Source organism: Vanessa cardui, chromosome 4, assembly GCF_905220365.1.
Source record: "Vanessa cardui chromosome 4, ilVanCard2.1, whole genome shotgun sequence".
Lineage (NCBI taxonomy): Eukaryota > Metazoa > Arthropoda > Insecta > Lepidoptera > Nymphalidae > Vanessa > Vanessa cardui.
The window spans coordinates 4,336,341-4,356,334 of record NC_061126.1 but is presented as its reverse complement, the minus strand read 5'-3'; the positions used below and the strand labels follow the sequence as shown (position 1 = coordinate 4,356,334).

The window sequence follows — 19,994 nt, the reverse complement described above, 5'->3', positions numbered from 1 at the left end:
TTATCCCAAATTTCAGTACTAATTTCCCTTTAATTATATCGTCTATAGTCTGTAAATTTCCCACCGCTGGGCTAAGGCCTCGTCTCCCTTTCGACGAGAAGGTTTGGAACATATTCAACCACGCTGTTCCAATGCGGGTTGGTGGAATACACACGTGGCAAAATTTTTCCTTCACCACCGAACACGAGATGAATTATAAACAGAAATTAAGCACATATATATATCGGTGCTTGCCTGGGTTTGAGCTCGAAATCATCGGTTAGGATGCACGCGTTCTAACTACTGGGCCATCACGGCTCGTTCACATCAATCTCCTTCAAATCTTTCCTCACGCACTTCACTCTTGTGTTCTTAGATTAATTGATTATTTAAGCCGCTTCAAAATCAAGAGTAGAAATCCACGCGTTGTTATTTTCCCAGAATTCGTGTTTTTGTCATTTTAAATTTAAATGTATTAATACGCTAAGTGGAAGTTGCTTTCGGTTTGTATCGGTTTTGTACATTGAACTGACGGCTTATTGATTTGAGAATCTGGAAATAAAATGGTACAGTGCTACTCCTTAAAAACTTGCTTGGTGAAATTTTGTAACCAAACTTTATTACTAAGTTTTATAATAACAAATTCACGAAATATTATTTTCTGACTCGTCATGATCGTAATCATTGATTAATTTCGACTTTTGGGTTTGTTCTTCAAGAATAGATTGATGACGATTTGTAGGTGACGATATATTACGAAAGATTTTTTTTTATGGAAAGTCTGGCGGACGAACATATGGGCCACCTGATGGTAAGTGGTCACCATCACCCATAGACAATGACGCTGTAAGAAATAATCCTATTCCTTATGTCGTCAATGCGCCACCAACCTTGGGAACTAAGACGCTATGTCTGCCTGTAGTTACACTGACTCACTCACCCTTCAAACCGGAACACAATAATACTGCGTATTGTAGTTTAGCGGTAGAATATTTGATGAGTGGGTGGTACCAAACCAGGCAGGCATGCACAAAGCCCTCCAAGTAATTTATTTTTACTTGATCGAACAGCTTTGGTTAAATATTTAATCTGCAGAACTTCAATAAAAGTATATATATCACATATTATTTCATTTTTTAAATATTTTATTATTCCCTAATATTAGTTTCATGTTTATGGAATACAAAGTAGATAACGATTACCGGATTTAAACGAATTAAACTCGAGATAAAATTTGATTAATAATATTGATAATTAATCAACTGTTTAATTAATTTAACAATCAATCAACCATAAATCTAATTATTACTATATATTTGGATCAGTACCTTGTGTCAACCGGAAAATTCTAACATCAAGTAGGTATACCTATATTATAAATATCACTTATACATTTGTATTAAAACATAAAAGATTTAAAAACTTTAAGTTAACGCTTCACTTTTAGGTCAAAAACCTCTCCTTTTGCGCCTTAGAGTTTTTTCTCAGGGAATGCACAACCCATTTGTGACTTTCGTATATGAGAAAGTACACTGGTACCTGCCCCGGTATGATCCCGTAATATTGCTTACGTAAAATATGCCAATTTTGATCGTAACTATGAAATAGAAAAATAATATTCAAACTACAGAATATGCGTATTTTTTAATGTATTTTTAATAAGAATTATATTTATACAACAAAAGTTGTCTTCTAAAAAACCATTTCAATGCTCAACTTATTTTTGTATACGTAGCTATTCTATTAGAGTTTTTAGTCCAAGGTAACTTCTAGCTTTCCACTTGCAGCTTATGCAGGATATTTTCCAGTTCAATGAACAAGATAACGCAACATCGCCAGGGGATAAAAAGAATAATTTGCTATTGCACTTGCCTGGTTCATGTTAAATTAGTGCATGTGAAGATTTTTTCTAAACTTTCCATTTGCTTACGAAAATTACTTTGAATGGAATAAAAAAGTAATTAAAGTAAAGAACAGCCTCTAAATTTCCCACTGCTGGGCCTCCTCTCTCATTAAGCAGAGGGTTTGGAACATATTCCACCACGCTGTTCCAATGCGGGTTGGTATCTATGGAATCTATTATGTTTCTAAACTATTAAGTTGTCATAATTAGTCGTAGTTTGTTGTTTGTTACTTAACTATGTTTATGAATCGGACTAAATTATGTGTCCGAGAAGCAAAGTACGTAACCTGTACGTTCGGTATCTTATCACAATTAGGCTGGGCTTAATTGTAATGAAATTTGAACAGAAAAGAAATAATAAAAACAATTGAATTTATATAAAACTATGTTTTAATTATATTCTTATATATTTATAAATACCTACATAAATTAGTGTGAAAAAGTAAATAATGATATTCTTGCCGGCTCTTATCGATAGAATCTACATTTCAATCTTAAGGGTATTTTTTCTTTGAATAGCTTAATTGATTAAAGAGTATTTTACTTATGATTCATCCCTAGCAATAAATAATAATCAATATTTATACGTCGTCATTTGATATTAGTTTACTGTTTACTTGGTTATCTGGACGTCTAACTCGAAGTTTCCCGAGATCAATAAGACGAAGTGAAATTTATTAAGACCAATCATTACGAAATCCGACAACTGCCAAACTGTCGAACTCTGTAGCGATTCTTTTATTAATTGAATGAGGTAACTTGTCGAAAGCACTTAATTGGATTTCGATAAGTAGGTAATTCTACTGTCTTTGAATGGCTACGACCTTTATATTTTTATGCAATTACTTTAATGGGACATTAAATAATAAATAGTTTAATTCAAAGCTAAAAGTAAATAACTATGTTAAACATAAAAGGTGTTTTAATTATGTGCATATAACATATATAAATAATCCTTTTTTGTAAATGTTTTGTTTCTCATTTCAAGTAGAAAACGTATGTAGAAGGCGTAGAAAATCACAAGGGGGCATGAGTTAATGTTAAATAGAACAACAAATATAATGTTTTGAAATCAAAACCTAAAGCATAATTCTTATAGGCTCAGTATCTTAGTATATAAATACTAATCTACATACTGTAAATGATTGAAACCGGTTGTTTTAGTATCGAAAAAAAAAACATACAAAAATATATAAAAATATAGTCTAAAACATTATTTTGGCTAATTTTCCAATAACCAATAGAACTAGCGCTAACTATGACTATAGCCTTACATATTACAGTTTAGATCATCCGAGTAAATCTGAGACATTTTCGAGTAATTACTATCAATTGCGCATATTCCTTTTTCTTTCTTTTTTTAAATCCGATTAAAAAGATGAGGGATGAGCGGGAAGACGTGTGGCGTAGAAGATCTGGTCGAGAAAATCATCGTGGTGCTTTATAAGACCAAGTAATTTTTAAATGACAAAATTGCCCAATATTTGCCCAATTATTATCCCTTTCTCACTATAGCAGTGAGCATGCAATAAGTAACTAAAAACATTGTGAACTGATTTTAAAATTACATTTAAAAATGGACTTAAAATTGAAAAAATAAAATAGGTAAAGAACTTTTATAAGTTAAACGATCTCATTGAAAAGAAAGATAATAATATTGTAGACTAGCTGACCCGGCAAACTTCGTACTGCCATAATCGAAATGCTTAAATTGGTCCAAATGTGATGTGAATAGAAACCATTGCACGCAGCGAAACGGGTGATATGAACTTTAACAATAAACAATTGATACTTAAATTAAAAACGACACCGTCAATAATTTTTTCTATATTTTCAATGACACAGGAATCATTAGGTTGCGTGATAAATTGCCATGTTGCTATGATTAAGTCCTTACAACATAAAATTTTCAAAACAATTTAGTATAAACTGGCTATACCATAAGTTTTAATTTGAAACTCATTTACAATACCAATCAATATAGTTTCACTAAATACAACACGGATAAAATATAGGTGGTCAAGTTTTATTATGGTGTATATAGTCGTAGGGGGTAACCGAAAGCAGTGGGTAAGCGAGCGTACTGCATGTATCTCCGGAATAAGGTGTGGGAGGCGAAGGGTTTGTTTCGACCAATCAGTAACGCCTAAATTGTGAATTAGTTGCGACATGCCTGCGCGCCGCACTATGTGTTGTCTGTCAGTAATTGCTAAAAAAGTATTTTCGTTGATTTACTTTCAACTTTTTAGTGTTTTGGAAAACACTGATACGTCTCAACCTGTCTGTCTGTAATTACGATAAAATTACTCTTTCGTTTATCAAATATAAAAACTTCTTTCGATTGTAAAGTGTGATTAGAGGTTATGTTGAGCGTTTGGGAATTGGTCGTCATTTGTTTGATATTTGGCTTTCTGGGTAAAGTGTGCGCGGGTAAGTGAGCGCACGCGCACACTTATAACATCATCATCATCATCAGCCCGTTCAGACATTCAGCTCCTGCCTGTCTCCTTGCGTAAATCGTCACTCCTTCGTGCCTAAGAACGTCCTACACGAAGTTTGCCGAGACGCGGTCTCCACTCTAAAACACGTTCCCCCCAACGGTTATCGGTTCTACGACAAATATGGCCAGCTCACTGCCACTTCAGCTTACTCCGGTGCGTTTCTGCCACGGCGACGATGTCGTCTGTGAATCTCAAGTGAGAGATGTATTCGCCATTGATGTTGATGCCACGTCCTTTCCAGTTCAGCATCTTGAACATATGTACATAAAATTGATCTGATAGATAGTAAACAATTGAAGTTAATTAAAATTAAGGTTATTTTTGTAACTCCTAAACATGTACTTATAAATATATAACTATTCTTTCAATTTGATTTCTGCATAACGGGGACAACATCAAATGTTTGACAAAGTAGGGATGACCCATGTTACAAAAGCATGATTATGGCGTTGATAATGATCAATACCGAACATTGATACTTGATGTTTGTGGAGCTCTAAACATCGATGTTAATCGATAACATCGGTATTTTTTTTGCGACTGGAAGAAATTATTAAAATCGAGAAATAGATGTAACGAACTCATATGTAGCTCACCGCATAGACCTTTTATCATATTTTTAACGACAACGTGAAATAACTCTGGATCAAGAGTTTCATCGGGAATTTCAGCTGATATAACATTATCGATTTGATCCGGAGTAATTTTATGTACCAGCCAAATTAATACATGTGCATGCGGAAATCCCCCTTTTTGACATTCAATGTAGTACATATGGCAACGCACCTCTCGAAATATATATTATTTTTATAAGTGCTTTCAATTTTTGCCGAAAAACACGTGCTGTAATGTCATGACGGTCAGTTGTCGATTATTCTTCAAATAAATTGTTTTAATATTATCCCACTGCGGATTACATGTAACTGTAATAAATAGATCCGGTCAACTATTTTTCGTACATAAGAAATTGCGTCTTGTGCATATTCGTTCATATGCCGTGGGCAACCAATAAACGAAGATGGCAATATAGTCAATCGCCCGATGTCATTTACATTAGCATCAGTCGCTATCGCATCTTGCAATTGAATATATTATTCGGATATTAATTTTGCTTGGTTGAATGGAAAAAAATTAAAACGTTCAGTTTTTATTTTAGCATACGTATCAACGATGTACTGATGATACAGTTTACCACATCTCGAGATATAATTTTGGGCTTGTGGACGAACCATCAATCGATACGAATAAAAATTCATGGCAGTAACTTTATTCTGTATATTTAGACATGAAAATAAATGCAAACACTGCACTTTTAAATAATAAATTGAAATAAGACGTATTACCTATTGAAACTGGTGGATGAGTGTACTCATTTTTTAATTAATACTTACTTTTAATTGAACAGCACAATTCCTCGTTTGAAAAATCTCCAATAACAAAATGACCCGCCATTTATTGAATTCATTTGTTACAAAAAATGTGATAAATGAAGAACCACTCGACCGATTTTGTGCAAACTTCACATAAACTATCTACTAAATAGTCCGAACAACCCCTGAAAATTTGGTTTGGATAAGTGAGCCCGTTCTTGAGTTATAAAGTGACATCGAAAAGGCCACTTATTTTTATATATATAAATTCGAAAAAAAAAGATGTAACGATGATTTAAATAATGCAAAATTAATTTTAAAACATCAATGTTTTATTGTCTAACATCGATAATCATAGAAAATCAATGATAATTCACTAATAAATCTATTTCTAAGGAAAAACAAAGTTGTTTTTTTATTATATTTCTAGCATTTTTATCATACTTACTCACATTCTAAACCTTCCCTGGACTTCCACAAATAATTCAAGACCAAAATTAGCCAAATCGGTCCAGCCGTTCTCGAGTTTTAGCGTGACTAACGAACAGCAATTCATTTTTATATATATAGATAATGTAATAGAAGTTAAAAAATAATTATGTAATATTCTCGATTCGATTTGGCACAATTTTCTCATCAGTCTCGGGCATTGACAAAAAAATAAAATCGTGGGTCGTAGCTTAACCTCAGTAAATGTATTTTGTGCTTCATTACTAGAAGGTTTCATTCCTGTCCATTTCTAACTATTCAATACATAATCCTTTCAATGATTGGATGACAGTGTAATGTAAGCTTGTCCTTCTTTAAAAGATATGGAGCTTAAAACATAAAAGCGTAGACTTCTTTGGTGCTTTGCATTTTCTGGACGATTGAAGAAGAATTTCAAGAAAAAATTATGGGCACCATCCTTCTTTCAGCCGTCCATATTTAAACTTTGGTGGAAATTGTGTGGCTTTGGGGTGAATAAGGTGTATGTCGTCTCTTTCAAAGTCGACCCGATCTAAATAGACATCTGCTTTGTACATTTGCGGTATTTCCTATTTTATATTGAGTACGTGCAATCTTATTTTTCACCGGACTGGTGAACGGGTCTTAAAATTAGTAATGTATTAATATTAATTTTCAATAATATATTTTTCTTATTGAAAATTAATATTACAATTCTAAGTCTTTTTTCAACATATTCAGTAAAATTATTGTGTTTACTTTAAATAGACCGTATTAAAAAAAATGTTTGTTAATGTTTTATTATATAACAGTTTCAATACAACAAGTGTTGTGAGGAAAACGCTACCGACATTTTCATCCATTCTAATGCCACTCAGTCATCGGCGCGTCTTAACCTTTTACTATAACGTGGGTGGTATACCACTTAGTATCATCTTCAGCCATCGTATATGTCACTAGCACATATTTGACAGTCATCTCGAATCGATACAAGATTTTATAGATGTAAAAAAGCGTGGCGTTAATACCTGTTGACTTCCAAGCAGGATATATTAATTTAAATAATTTTATTTAACTAACTTGACTTTGTATTTTTTAAATGACGAAAAAGAGTAACTACTGAGTTTCTTGCCGGTTCTTCTCGGTAGAATCTACTTTCCGAACCGGTGGTAGCTTCACTTAATTGTAAAATGACGATTCAAAAGTGCTTGTAAAAGCCTACTTGAATAAAGATTATTTTGATTTGGATGCGAGTAGCCCAAGAACGATCTCAGTGGCGTGCAATTGAAGAGGCCTATGTCCAGCAGTGGACGAAAATGGGCTGATGGATGGATGGATGATTTGATTTGATTTGAATTTACAATGAGTGAGTTATAAATTATATTGTTATCACAACTTAACGTATGTACCAAATATCAGATCTATTGGACAACAGGATGGGGTTAAATTTCAATTACGAACTTTGACTTTGATTTGACTTGAACTTCGAAAACGGTCTTCCGCTTAATTATAACTTGATTGTGATTTTTATTAAGACATTTACTTCAAACTACAACTAGTTTTATATTATCACTACAGTAACACTTTATTACCTACATGACGTATATTTTATTAACATAAGAATTAACAACATTAAATGCTTAAATATATATATACAAATATTAACTAAAACTAGTTACTGTATAAATCTTGACCGCGTGGAATGGTGGCAAGAATGCTAGCAGCATTTTCCCGTTGAATCGCAATTCCGATCCTCTGGGCAAAAAACGAACCAGCCCTCCTGTCACCAGTGGAGGCAATGAGGCGAGGTGTTATACTTTTGATGAAGCTTTTTGCACCACTACTCCAAGGGCCAAGCGTTTCGACAGCAAATGGAACAAAAAAGTAATTAGATATATTACCTACATTAGATTTTTGATTGATTAAGTTGGTTACTTTGCCAAGTAAAACATCTTATCGACTTTGACCATTGACACCATGAGACCATTTGCGTAATGCAAACGCCTGACGTTACAATCATGACTCAATTACAATAAATAAATAAAAAATTAGAGATTATTTAATTGATTTTATTTAAGTACTTCAATCTATTCATCTTTATAATATTCATTAATTAGTGTTTAATATTTTATAAGAAGTTTTAAAATGTAATAATATATTATAGTATATTTCCATGCTAGGAGCAAAATTTTGTATAATTTATTTTTTTTACTACTAATAATGAAGTCTTAAGATGGGCATCATTTTTTGCTAGCAACTCGAAATTCAAGGAAAAGTATGGAGTAGACTAAAGATAGTGAATGAAAAGGCAAGTAACAGGAAGAAATGTTACAATATATTTAGTAATATGTTATAGAATACTATAATAATATTTTGAAATATATTGATTGATTAATATTTTGAATCTCTGCAATACGTAGACAGTTGGTCGACCAGATATATTTCTTAGTTAGATTAGACTGGTCCGCATTTTGAACGAGATCATTAATGGAAACTAAAAATAAATGAACGTAAAAAAAGAATACATAATATTGCAATCTAAACAACACGAAATAATGATTAATGATGTACCTGAAAAGAATTTTATAAGTAATTATGTAATATTATTGTCGTCATTTGAAGTAAAACATTATAATGATATGTCTGGTTCTCCCGTAGTAAGAATGTGCAAAGTTTCGCGGTTCAAACTTGTAGATTAAAGCGCGGAACAGTTGCAGATTATAATAATTTGGCCACGATCTTGTTACACTCTCATGAAGGTTAGTTATTCAGACTTAGTTAATTAACTTAGTTGTAAGTAGGTTTGAATTCGGGCCGCTAATTAAAACTTGGCTGAATTAATATGAGTCACGTACGCATGCCGTGATTGCTTTCTGATATGATATGGTTTCGTTCGACATATTTTAAACCTCTTATAATATCTGCTAGATGTCAATAGTGGCTAAAGCAGTAGACAACACACTTACACAACACAATAATATATGTAGTTATTTTTATAGTTATTATAAGCCTCCTAGAATAATTATAGGAATCTATTGGTAAAATCAATGGAAGAATTTGACAAAATTACTTTCACGCAAATATCAAGGGAGATCAGAAGTATTTTTTAAACAGGCTTAAAATGTTTTTATTTTTATTCTAGACAACTTCGGATATTTTATAGACTACAAGTGTGTGTTCAAATGCAAGCTCTTCCTATTGCCTGATATTTGAACGAATAATTACCTAGATTGTAACTTACCTACGTTGTAAACTAGCTAATAGACTAACAAGACTAGTATGTGTACATGTGATGCAAAATAGGATCTATCCTTGGAAATTGCTAGTTTTCTATAGATAGAATTCTCAATATTTCTCTCAGGTGGTTCAAATTATTCTATTTAAAGAGAAAATGCCAAAAGCAAAGGCAGGTTTACTTTAAATCATGAACGATGAAAGTAATTTGAAGCCAAAACATTTAATTGTTATTAAGAATTTGAAATAAAGCCAAATGACTGCGTAGTCTCTTCTATTGCTTATTCGTTCCAAAACGATAGATTACATCGAACACTCGGTGTAGGATAGCTTTTCCAATAGCAAGTGGCTAGAAATGAAAGCCTTTATGGGTCGTAAATAGAAAATTACAGTCTTGGCCGACTCAGGGTCATTTTCACCGGACGTTCACTGTTAATATTGAACGAAGTCAGTTTTCCTCGTGGTCATTCAGTGTCGCACTTTTAGTGAGTTTTTTTTTTAGATCCCGAAATCAAGTCTTTTTGTTGCTTTATTTTTATAGTTAGAGTATTAAGATTTGAATATTTATTGAAACGATTTTATCGTCAGTAACTCTTCAATAATTTATTTCTATATTTAAAAATAAATATACTTTGAAGCAATATTGCGATATTGTGGAAATATTTTTTTCGTTCTTATACGGTATTTGATACAGTAATTTCGCTTTGAGTACTAGAAACGTTCACAATACGATGATTTAGCGGTTATCGTATAGTGCCGGATGTAGCTTTGGCACTCGTATCTATTGTGAGGACTGAATTGGAAGTTGCGAGCGCGATTTGTGATTTCAAAATATATGATTTGTAGCTGTTTTTTTATTTCACCAGCTTTTAGGGATTAAGGGATAGGGATCAAAAAATAAGTGCGTATTTATGTATATTTAAGAAAGAGTGAAATAAAAGTATAAACCTTAAATAATAGTGGATTTTATTTTAGAAATAAAAATAGTCCATTCGAAATTAAATGTAACTTGATTTTTATGATGTTTACAGAATGTTGCTTGATTAAATAGTTAATCGAAGAATATGCGTAGTCCAAATAGCGTAAAATGAGGCGATGCAAGATATTTTCGTTTGTAAGATACTATATTCGTATCTTTGGTTTATTCAGTTATCAACCGTTTGTACACATTGCCCTCTTGCTAGTGTTATCCATTACCTTATATATGATAACGTAAGTCAATTTTTATCCTAGCGATTATAGTTGATGACTGCATATAAAAAATCAGTTATAGTCTCATTTCGAAGAGCTCCAGCCGTAGGTGTGCAGGGAATTAGAGAGGACTCTTAATTGCAATTTAATAAATAAATTGTTGATTTAACAAATAATTAAATTTAGAGTGCGAAAAATTACTGGCCAGATAGAGAGTAGTACTGTGGCTGTCAATAAAAAAACAAAACGAAAAACGTTCGAACAGACGTCGTCAGTTTAAAATGAAATTGAATCAAAACTAAAGCTGTGGTAGGTTTCAAAATTGCTATAAATGTGTGGAATAAACGCGAAGTTTAGCGGACGACCAAATATTGTCATTGAATCAAGCCTTTTTTTATATGTAGAAAAAATTCACAGATTCAAGCAAAATTGTCAAAGATAACAAAATAAAACTAAATTGATGTTCTGAAATAAACTTTATTGCCATTTCGTAAATATGAATTACATTTTAAATACAGTGTTTATTTTTTTACCATCGATAAATCGTTGAGTGTACTATTGAGACTGCCACTTGTCAATGCAATTCAATTAATAAAAATATTTTTTTTTACATTTTTTAGTATTTAATTAAAAATATTCAGAAAAAAGATAGTGGTGACTTATTTTTATGACCTGTTGGTAGCGAACCGACGAATGAATAAACTGATGGTAAATGGTCATTACTTTCCATAGAGGGGAACCGACGAATGAATAAACTGATGGTAAATGGTCATCACTTTCACACGGGTGCAATACTGATACCATATTTTTACGACATAACATTAGAAACTTCTAAAATTATCAGTGTTTCTTTACTATATCATGTACAAACACCTTCCTCTCGAATCACTATATCTGATAAAAAAAAACCGCATCAAAAACCGTTTCAAAGATCTAAGAATACATAGGGACAGACAGCGGTAAGCGACTTTGTTTTATACTATGTAATGATGATGGTGATTACTCATTGATTATGTCATCGATGCGTCTCCCGATTTTGGGAGCTAACATGTCTCTTGTACAGGCACAAGCTTGGAGGACGCGTTAACTCACCCAACCAACTGTAACACGACATTAAATATTAATGTTTGCGGTAGTGTTTTGGCGAGTTGGTGGTAGCTCTCCAGCTTTGCACAAATCCCTACTACCGCACAATAGGAATTTTTAAATAAATGTTTTGTTTGAGATTTTATTTTTCTTTATACCTACCATTATTGATTTGAATTTTGAAAAGAGAACACTGGATTAACTCATCACCCTGTGTCAACATTTATTGTCGTGATTATAATTGATTATTATTTATATAATTAATTAATTAAATGAAAGGATACATGTTTAAGTATTTCTTCGTCAAAAGCAGTAACATTGGTCATCTATACAAATGCCGCCGACGTAATCTTGACATTGAAAGTTGCAGGCGATTGGGTCACAGAAGTTAACTAAAAAGAAAATATAAAAACATATTACAAATTACATTTAAAATGAGTTTATTTATTCGTTTAATAATAAAATGAATTTAAAACCAACAGATTTTGACTCTTGACAATGATAGCTACATTAAGATAACTATTAAATGATTAATGATAATTTGTTTACACAATTTTTGGATACACTGTCAAAGTCGAAAACGCATGGAAAATAGCCACTAAGTATACGCACAGTAAAGTAGTACGACATATGACGTTATAATGGCTGTCACACACACTACGATAACATACAACATAGTGCGACAATCTTTTTAGATATATAATTAATAAATAGAAATAAACACTGAAAGCATGGACAAATAAAATATATACTGATTTTAGAGGAAGTGTTCACAAGTTTTGCTACAAAATAGTGTACCCACTTTCGGTCGTGAAAAATAAATTATGAAAGTTGATAAAACTTAAAGATAATATAGAAATATACTTAAAAATTCTGATTTTGAGTCATAAAAGCACATTATTACTTTATTATACTAGATTAAAAAGTCGTAATTTTTAATCTACATGTCACGTGACCTAAAACACCCGCCACCATGGTGTGACGTAAGAGCGGCAAATTCGGTCAGTTCAGTGTTAAGTTATTAACAGCTAAACTATATCTATTAACTTTAACTTTAATGATTTACTTTAACATTCAATAAAAAAAACCAAGTAAATTTCATTTGTACTTATTTATTTATTAAAATGCAAACCGGATTTGTAATAGCAGAATGCCGGTCGTATTTATGAATATGCACTTTTATTTGTATAGGTGTGACCTCACCAAAATTATTGACAGCGTTTTTTGCAGGAATAAAAAGGTTTTAATTTTATTATCGGACAAGAAAAGGTGTTTATTTTGGTATAGTATATTTTTTGTGGCTTTTTATGAGGATACACAATATTTTGAAGTTTTTTTTTAATCACCATAGAATACCCTATTTGTAGCCCTTGAGCCGATAGTTTTTTCTTTATGATAATTTTAGACGATACTCAAGCAATATACAACATTGTTGATAGATCACAGAAATCTGTAATAGAACCGAATTGGTCAACTCTGACTACACAAAGTCTTTCGCCATCCGATAATATCTCGAGATAAGACACCGTGATTTCTACCGCATCCTCTTCTCCCCTCAAATGCCAATGGATTCATAGAACTAATGGAGTTACGTGGAATAAATTCATTTTGGAACATTCTCATGAACTATTATTGCCTTTATGCGAAAAACTCATTGAATCAATAATGTGATTACATTACATTCCATTTATTAACAATTTTTTTTGTATGAAACATTTTTCTCCAACAGTAACATTTATCGCAATAAATGCAATAAATAAAAATATATTAAAAAAAAAAGTTATTTTCTCCAATTTGACTTTGAAAATTACGGGAAACTTAAATGTCATTCTGTTATCAGTCATCAATTAAAACGGAAGATTATCCAAAAATATATATAAAAGACATGGTAAGCGGTTAAGACAGGCAGGATTATTTCGATTAGCTTGAGGTCTTGAGGTTGTAGCTTGTCGATTTACCTGTATAGATATTCGTTGATAATAATTATCCAATTAAAATGAATCTTTGTGATAGATATCTTGTGTTATATTTAAATCAATTATTATAAATAGCGATGTTAATACAAGCCCATGTTTACTGAAGTATTTTCGGATTGGTCAGAGCAAAGCGGTTAAAACAGCAAAACCGTTTGTGCATAACAATAAGTTATGCGGCATAAAGAGAGTCTATCGATTGTATTGTGGCCCCGGAAAGTGATAACAATACCCTGAATCTATTAGATTCTATCTGTGTAATACAGTCTGCTGTTTTATTATTTTATTTCCTACTGCTGTTTTGAATACTTTTCGACGTCTAAAATCAGAATATGGCACTTAAACGTAACTGTATGACGATTTTTTTGAGATTATGAATAAACGGCACGAATATAAGGAAACAATTTATTTAGATTTTAATTTTTATTATCACAAATAAGATGATTTAGATTAATTTTAATAGCATTGACATGAACCAAATTTACACATTCCTCCGATGTAGTGCATACGGTGACACATGTCGTTGCAAGCCACGACATCACAATATTGCAGTGATCTTGACAATTTCTCTTCTTGCTCTAAAATTGATATTGGAAATTAATGCTTTTCAAGGATTTTCAAACAAAACTAACTGTCTGATAAATTTCCCACTGCTGGGCTAAGGCCTCCTCTCCCATTAAGGGGAGAGTTTGGAACATATTCCACCACACTCCAATGCGGGTTGGTGGAATGCACATGTAGCTGAATTTAGATGAAATTAGACACATACAGGTTTCCTCACAATATTTTCTTTCACCGCCGAGCACGAAATGAATTATAAACACAAATTAAACACATATGTATATGTGGTGCTTGACTGGGTTAGAACCCGAAATCATCGGTTAAGATTTACGCGTTCTAACCACTGAGCCATCTCAGCTATTTTTAATATATTTGAAGTTCTTTGGTTAGTCTTTCCTGTTCTCTTTGTGATAATTTAAATCAATTATTGAGGATACAGGCACTCATTTATCTAGTGTATAATTGTGAGGAATCCTGTGTGCTTCGAATGAAAATCTGTCAGATGTTTATTCTCTAGTCGGATTTGGAACAGCGTGGTGGAATAAACTCCAAAACCGACTTTGAAGCACAGATGTGAAACCTTTGCTTCCAAGTATTATTCGGTTAAATTTTTGAACTTCATTTTTTCTTTTAATAAAGTAAACTATTCAAAATATATTTCGTTCATCGCATTTTGAATGTCGTTGATCTAGAGTATTTGTTTGTAAGCAAACAGTACAACATAGAAGGAAAATCGTGACGTTATAAGGGAAAGGTATTTAATTACAAATGTTTGGAAAATGAAATTGTTTACTATAATTATATTAACTGATTAATTTTATTAATGATAATCGCAATTGCGTTGGTGCGTTCAAAAAGCTGTGTTAATACATATTATGTCATTTCAACGGAAATCTTGAAGACAAGTTCGTTCAAGATTGTGTTTCTATGAAATGGCACAAGTGCTTGGTTGTTTGTTCACACGATTATATATAGATACTTATATGCGAATGTCGTATTTCGTACGATTACGTATATAATTGTACTGCATAATTTAATAAATGTTTTTTAGTTTTAAATACCTAATTGTTATCAGTAGTATTTTGAAATTTAATAAGGAGTTCTAAATGAAAAGTTACCCACAAAAAACAAATTTGATTGTTTTTGTTACAAAACAGCAACAGTACGTTAATTTATTACTGAATATAGAAATTTTTGATAGTTAAATTAAAACTCTAAGGAAATACTTGACAAGTATCAGCGAAAGAAACTTTGAGCGATTTTTGTCAAATCTTATTATTGACCTTTATCATTTGCGTTTCTTTATAAAATAATTGAACGGCCAGATGGACCTGATGGTAAGTGGTCTTCACTGTGGAAATGCATCGGTTCTGTAAGATATATTAATCATTCCTCTCATTGTCTAGTCTCTATCTCTATGTATCTCTATCTCTCTCTATCTCTTGTAAGTCACATTGGCCCATCACTCTTCATCAGGTCACTACAAGTAGGTACTGTTGTTTGGTAGTATTTGATGGTACCTATTCAGACGGGTTTGAGCAAAGCCCTACCGCCAAGTATAATAATCTATTGAAAAACAATCGTTCCTTTATATGGTTATTTTTGAAATTTAGCAACATAAGTACTTGGATATTCAATATGCTGTACCTTTTTGTTGACATTGACATTTTCCATTGAAACAATTTCCTCCTGGATACCCTAGGCTTCGACAAGCTACGTCACATACGGCCGTGATGCAAATATCCAAGTCTTTAGTATCAGCATAACTATCGCTTATCTCCATTACAGCTTCATCAACAGAAGGTATTTCATTATCTGAAATAATTAAGAGGTGGTCTAAAGGACAGCATATTATGAAATTAAAAAAAAAACAGGCATTTGTTTAATAACAAAAAATTTACTAGGTTCTCTTTTATAGAATTTTTTGTGATTTAATTTTTATACGAAACATTTTTTGAAAATCGACGAAACGAATACCTTCATCGTGAAATTGGTCACACTTGCAGAGACCATTCACACATCCACCACTGGGATAAACCAAGCGGCGACAGCGCTGATCGCACTCATTATAATCACAGCGAAGATCTTTGAACCCTGCATCAATGTCTGTAATAAAGGCATGAACGTGAACTTGTATTGAAGCCTTATTTAACTTGCAAATGGTATTGGTCTTAGAAAATCTCAGTCCTTGCATCATTTTAAGATGCCTGGAAGAACACTCTCACCCATGTACGAGTATATTGGCGCTGAAAGAAATATGAAATATCGTCAATGCGCCTCGAACCTTGGCAACTAAGATGTTATGTCTCTTGTGCCTGTAGTTACATTTTGATGTTAAAATGTCTTGCACCGTCTAGCTAGCAGGTGCTATTATATAGTCTTTATATAATAGCAGCTGCAAGCTAGAAGATGCAACATATATGTATAAGAGTTACATAACTTTGTGTAGGGGCTGTGCTGGCGAGTAGTTCATGCAAATATTAGAAAACAACAGAATCGTAATAATAATTTCGCCTGTTCGAGCGAGTGACGTTGGGCTTTGAAGTGTATAAAGTAATGTTACCTTTATGTGGTAGGAAATTGTCACACTTGCAGCGGTCACCGACGCATACACCACCCGTGAAACCCAATCTACGACAGAGTTGATCACAGGCCCTGTTATTGCAGGCCAGTAAATTTTTATGTAATTTACTTTCTTCTAATTCTGTGAAAAAAAATTGTAAGAATAAATGGAAAAAGATGAACAGATGAAGACATTTAATGGTTAGCGGAAATTTTATAAAATTAAATATTGCCTGTTTCTTTTTTGGATTGTTAATTTCGGGTACAGATCCTGATGACGAGGTTGAGATCCCGGATCGAGATCAATAAAGAGTTATTGAATTTTTCTATCAAGATTTCATTAGTTAAAACTCAAAGTTAGGAACTTGTCAGTGTTTGTTGTTACTTGGAAAACATGTAAAAGGCATCCGGCGTGTCAAGTCTCTGCGGAATTGTATTGCCGAAATGATATGATCGGGAAATACGTTTATTATAGATTTAATATTTTACCTTTAAGTGATAGGAAATTGTCACACTTGCAACGATCACCAACGCATGCACCACCCGTGAAACCCAATCTACGACAGAGTTGATCACAGGCTCTGTAGTCGCAACCTTGCACATTTTGATGTAATTTGGCTCTTTCTAAATCTGCAAATTACGATTTATGATGTTATGTTATATAGATTGCAGATATAAATTTACCAGATTTCTTAATTGCATCTTTGACTTGGAGACTAGATAGAGACACTTGGAGTCATTATTATAAAAAAAAATTAGATAATTACAACAATAGATAGCTACTATAGAGATAACTACACTTTGGTGATTCCGAGAGCAATGAATAAGGCATCAAGTTATTAGTACATAATTTATCGCTCAGCTATAAAGGAAAACCGCCATATATAAAACGTAGGAGTAAGTTTTATGTTATTTTATAGGTAAACAATAATCCTAAGTAGGTTTTATTGTGTTCCGGTTTTAAGGGCGAGTGATTGTAATTAGGAGGAAGAGGGGACCATTTATCATCAAACGTCTCTTGTGCTCGCGTCCGCCTACCGGACTATTTCATATATAAAAAATGTCCTTCTAAGTTTCTTTCATCGATTCTTCTACGTCTACTTTCAATCATTAAATTAAAAAATATTACTAAATCTATCCAGTCCATAGTGGAGCCACGTGGTTGAAAAAGATTCGAAATTTTTGTAGTAGAAGATTTTTACGAAAAAGGACCCTTTCTCCGATTTAATGTATTTAATATCACAAAATCGTAAATATCAGACTTTATCCACGGCAATAGGTCAACAAATGCACTTGCTGTGCATTAATAACAATCCTGTATTTAGCATAAATGTGTTTAATTTACCGATCTAGTGTGGTTTGTGTGAAAATTAACATACACGCTTAAAATATATAGATTAGCACTTCTGAGCCGATTGCTATATATATAGCTTTTTATATTTGAACTTAATGTTACCTGCAGCTCGAAGAAAAATGTCACACTTGCACCGACTACCGACGCAAACACCGCCCGTGAATCCCATTCTACGACAAAGTTGATTGCAAGCCTGGTTGTTGCAACCATGAATGTTTTGATTTACTTTATTGTCTTCTTGCAATTCTGAAAGACAAAAATGAATTTCTAAGGTGTCGTATTATAAACTCATACGATAAAGAAAATCTTTTATAATAATTCAAATTTTAGTAGGCTCGAGTTTCATTATCTTGATAAATACAAATCTCAGCAAATGATTTACAAGGGGGCCGTAGCGGCATGTATCAATTATGTTCCTGACTAAAGTAAGTGTGGATTATATTAAGAAGAAACATACCATCGTCATATATATTAACAATGACCGACGCGTTCACTACACAGAGCACGACCATAAACATAATCCCTTCCGAGTGAAACATTTTTAGAAATTCACACGTTCCTCGAATATTAAATATAAAACTAAATTGAAAATGTCCCGAGCCGTTTTATATGAAGACGGACGCACGGTGGGACTTAACCGGGCGCGGTTGTGGTTATGAATCATGTATGCCTTTGTTGATTGATTTAAATTATGAAGAGTATTTCTGGACCGATAAGATAGTTCAATATATAATACAGTGTGAGTTCAATAAAAGTAATTAAAAATAATTACTAGAGTTAATAATAGTTTAGTCGGTGTAAAGGCTTTGTGCAAGCTTGTCTTGGTAGTTAACGACTAATCATTTATACTTCGTACTGTTTTATTTCGGTTAGAATAATGAGTGATACAGTGTAACTACTGGCATAAGGGACATAAAATCTTAGTTCACGAGATTGGAGGATTAGCACTATTTGCAGTGCTGACCACTTACCAACAGATGACCTATTTGCTTGTTCGCCAAACATGTTATAAAAATGAGAATAGTATTACAATTTCTTTATAATTGTTAATTTGACATCCTTTAAAATTAATTCTGACGCCTTTGATATATCTTTATTATAAATAAATAAATATTGGACAATATCACATACATTACTCTGATCCCCAATGTAAGTAGCTAAAGCACTTGTGTTATGGATAATCAGAAGTAACGAACGTACCACCAACACCCAGACCCCAGACAACATAGAAAACTAATGAACTTTGTACATCGACTCGGTCGGGAATCGAACCCGGGACCTCAGAGGAGCGTACCCATGAAAACCGGTATACACACTCGACCACGAAGGTCGTCCAATTATTTCAGATAGCGTCAATTATTCTAAAATGTACATAGTTGTGTTTTTTATTTACAGGCACCATCAAAATCAAAATGTACTTTAGTTAAATTGGCTTTTGCAAGTACCTTTGAATCGTCATTCAAAAAAACTATATTAAGTGAAAGTACCACTGGTTCATAGTAAACATTGTACTTAGAAGAACCGGCAAGAAATTCAGTAGTTACTTACTCTTTTTCAACATTAAAAAATACAAAGTAAAAAAAATATTTGAGTTTATTATAGTGTAGTCGTTCTCCATTATATATCATTGATCTTAATGTGATTCGGGATTACCATTAAATCGGGACGGATTTCTTTAGGGTTGCAATCGAATCGAAAGTGATTGTTTTTTTAAGGTATAGGTTGGCGGACGAGTATATGGGCCACCTGATGGAAAGTGGTCACCATCACCCATAGACAATGACACTAAGAAATATTAACTATTCCTTACTGTGTCAATTTGCCACCAACCTT

The 19,994-nt window shown here is 32.7% G+C and overlaps 1 protein-coding gene across 2 annotated transcripts; it reads right to left on the bottom strand.

Moving 5' to 3' along the window:
* Positions 1-11,982: 11,982 nt before the first annotated feature.
* Positions 11,983-18,836, bottom strand: LOC124544503 (tenascin-like). Of its 2 annotated transcripts, none has more exons than XM_047123097.1 (7): positions 18,619-18,836; positions 18,264-18,407; positions 17,297-17,437; positions 16,809-16,949; positions 16,223-16,351; positions 15,893-16,060; positions 11,983-12,103 (listed from the first exon to the last, which is right to left on the bottom strand). In XM_047123097.1, the coding sequence occupies exons 1-7, from the start codon at positions 18,698-18,700 to the stop codon at positions 12,015-12,017; spliced, it is 894 nt and encodes a 297-aa protein (XP_046979053.1). In that variant the 5' UTR covers positions 18,701-18,836; the 3' UTR covers positions 11,983-12,014. The 2 variants fall into 2 exon arrangements, with proteins under 2 accessions (XP_046979053.1, XP_046979051.1); XM_047123095.1 differs by lacking the exon at positions 11,983-12,103 and adding an exon at positions 14,074-14,262.
* Between the last annotated feature and the right edge of the window lie 1,158 nt (positions 18,837-19,994).

Bases quoted from the DNA above. Each gene is read 5' to 3' on its own strand.
- LOC124544503 (XM_047123095.1), bottom strand. From the start codon at position 18,700: ATGTTTCACTCGGAAGGGATTATGTTTATGGTCGTGCTCTGTGTAGTG. The intron at 18,408-18,618 runs GTATGTTTCTTC...TTTGTCTTTCAG, and splicing joins TGTTAATATATATGACGATG to AATTGCAAGAAGACAATAAA. The intron at 17,438-18,263 runs GTAACATTAAGT...CGTAATTTGCAG, and splicing joins CATTTTTCTTCGAGCTGCAG to ATTTAGAAAGAGCCAAATTA.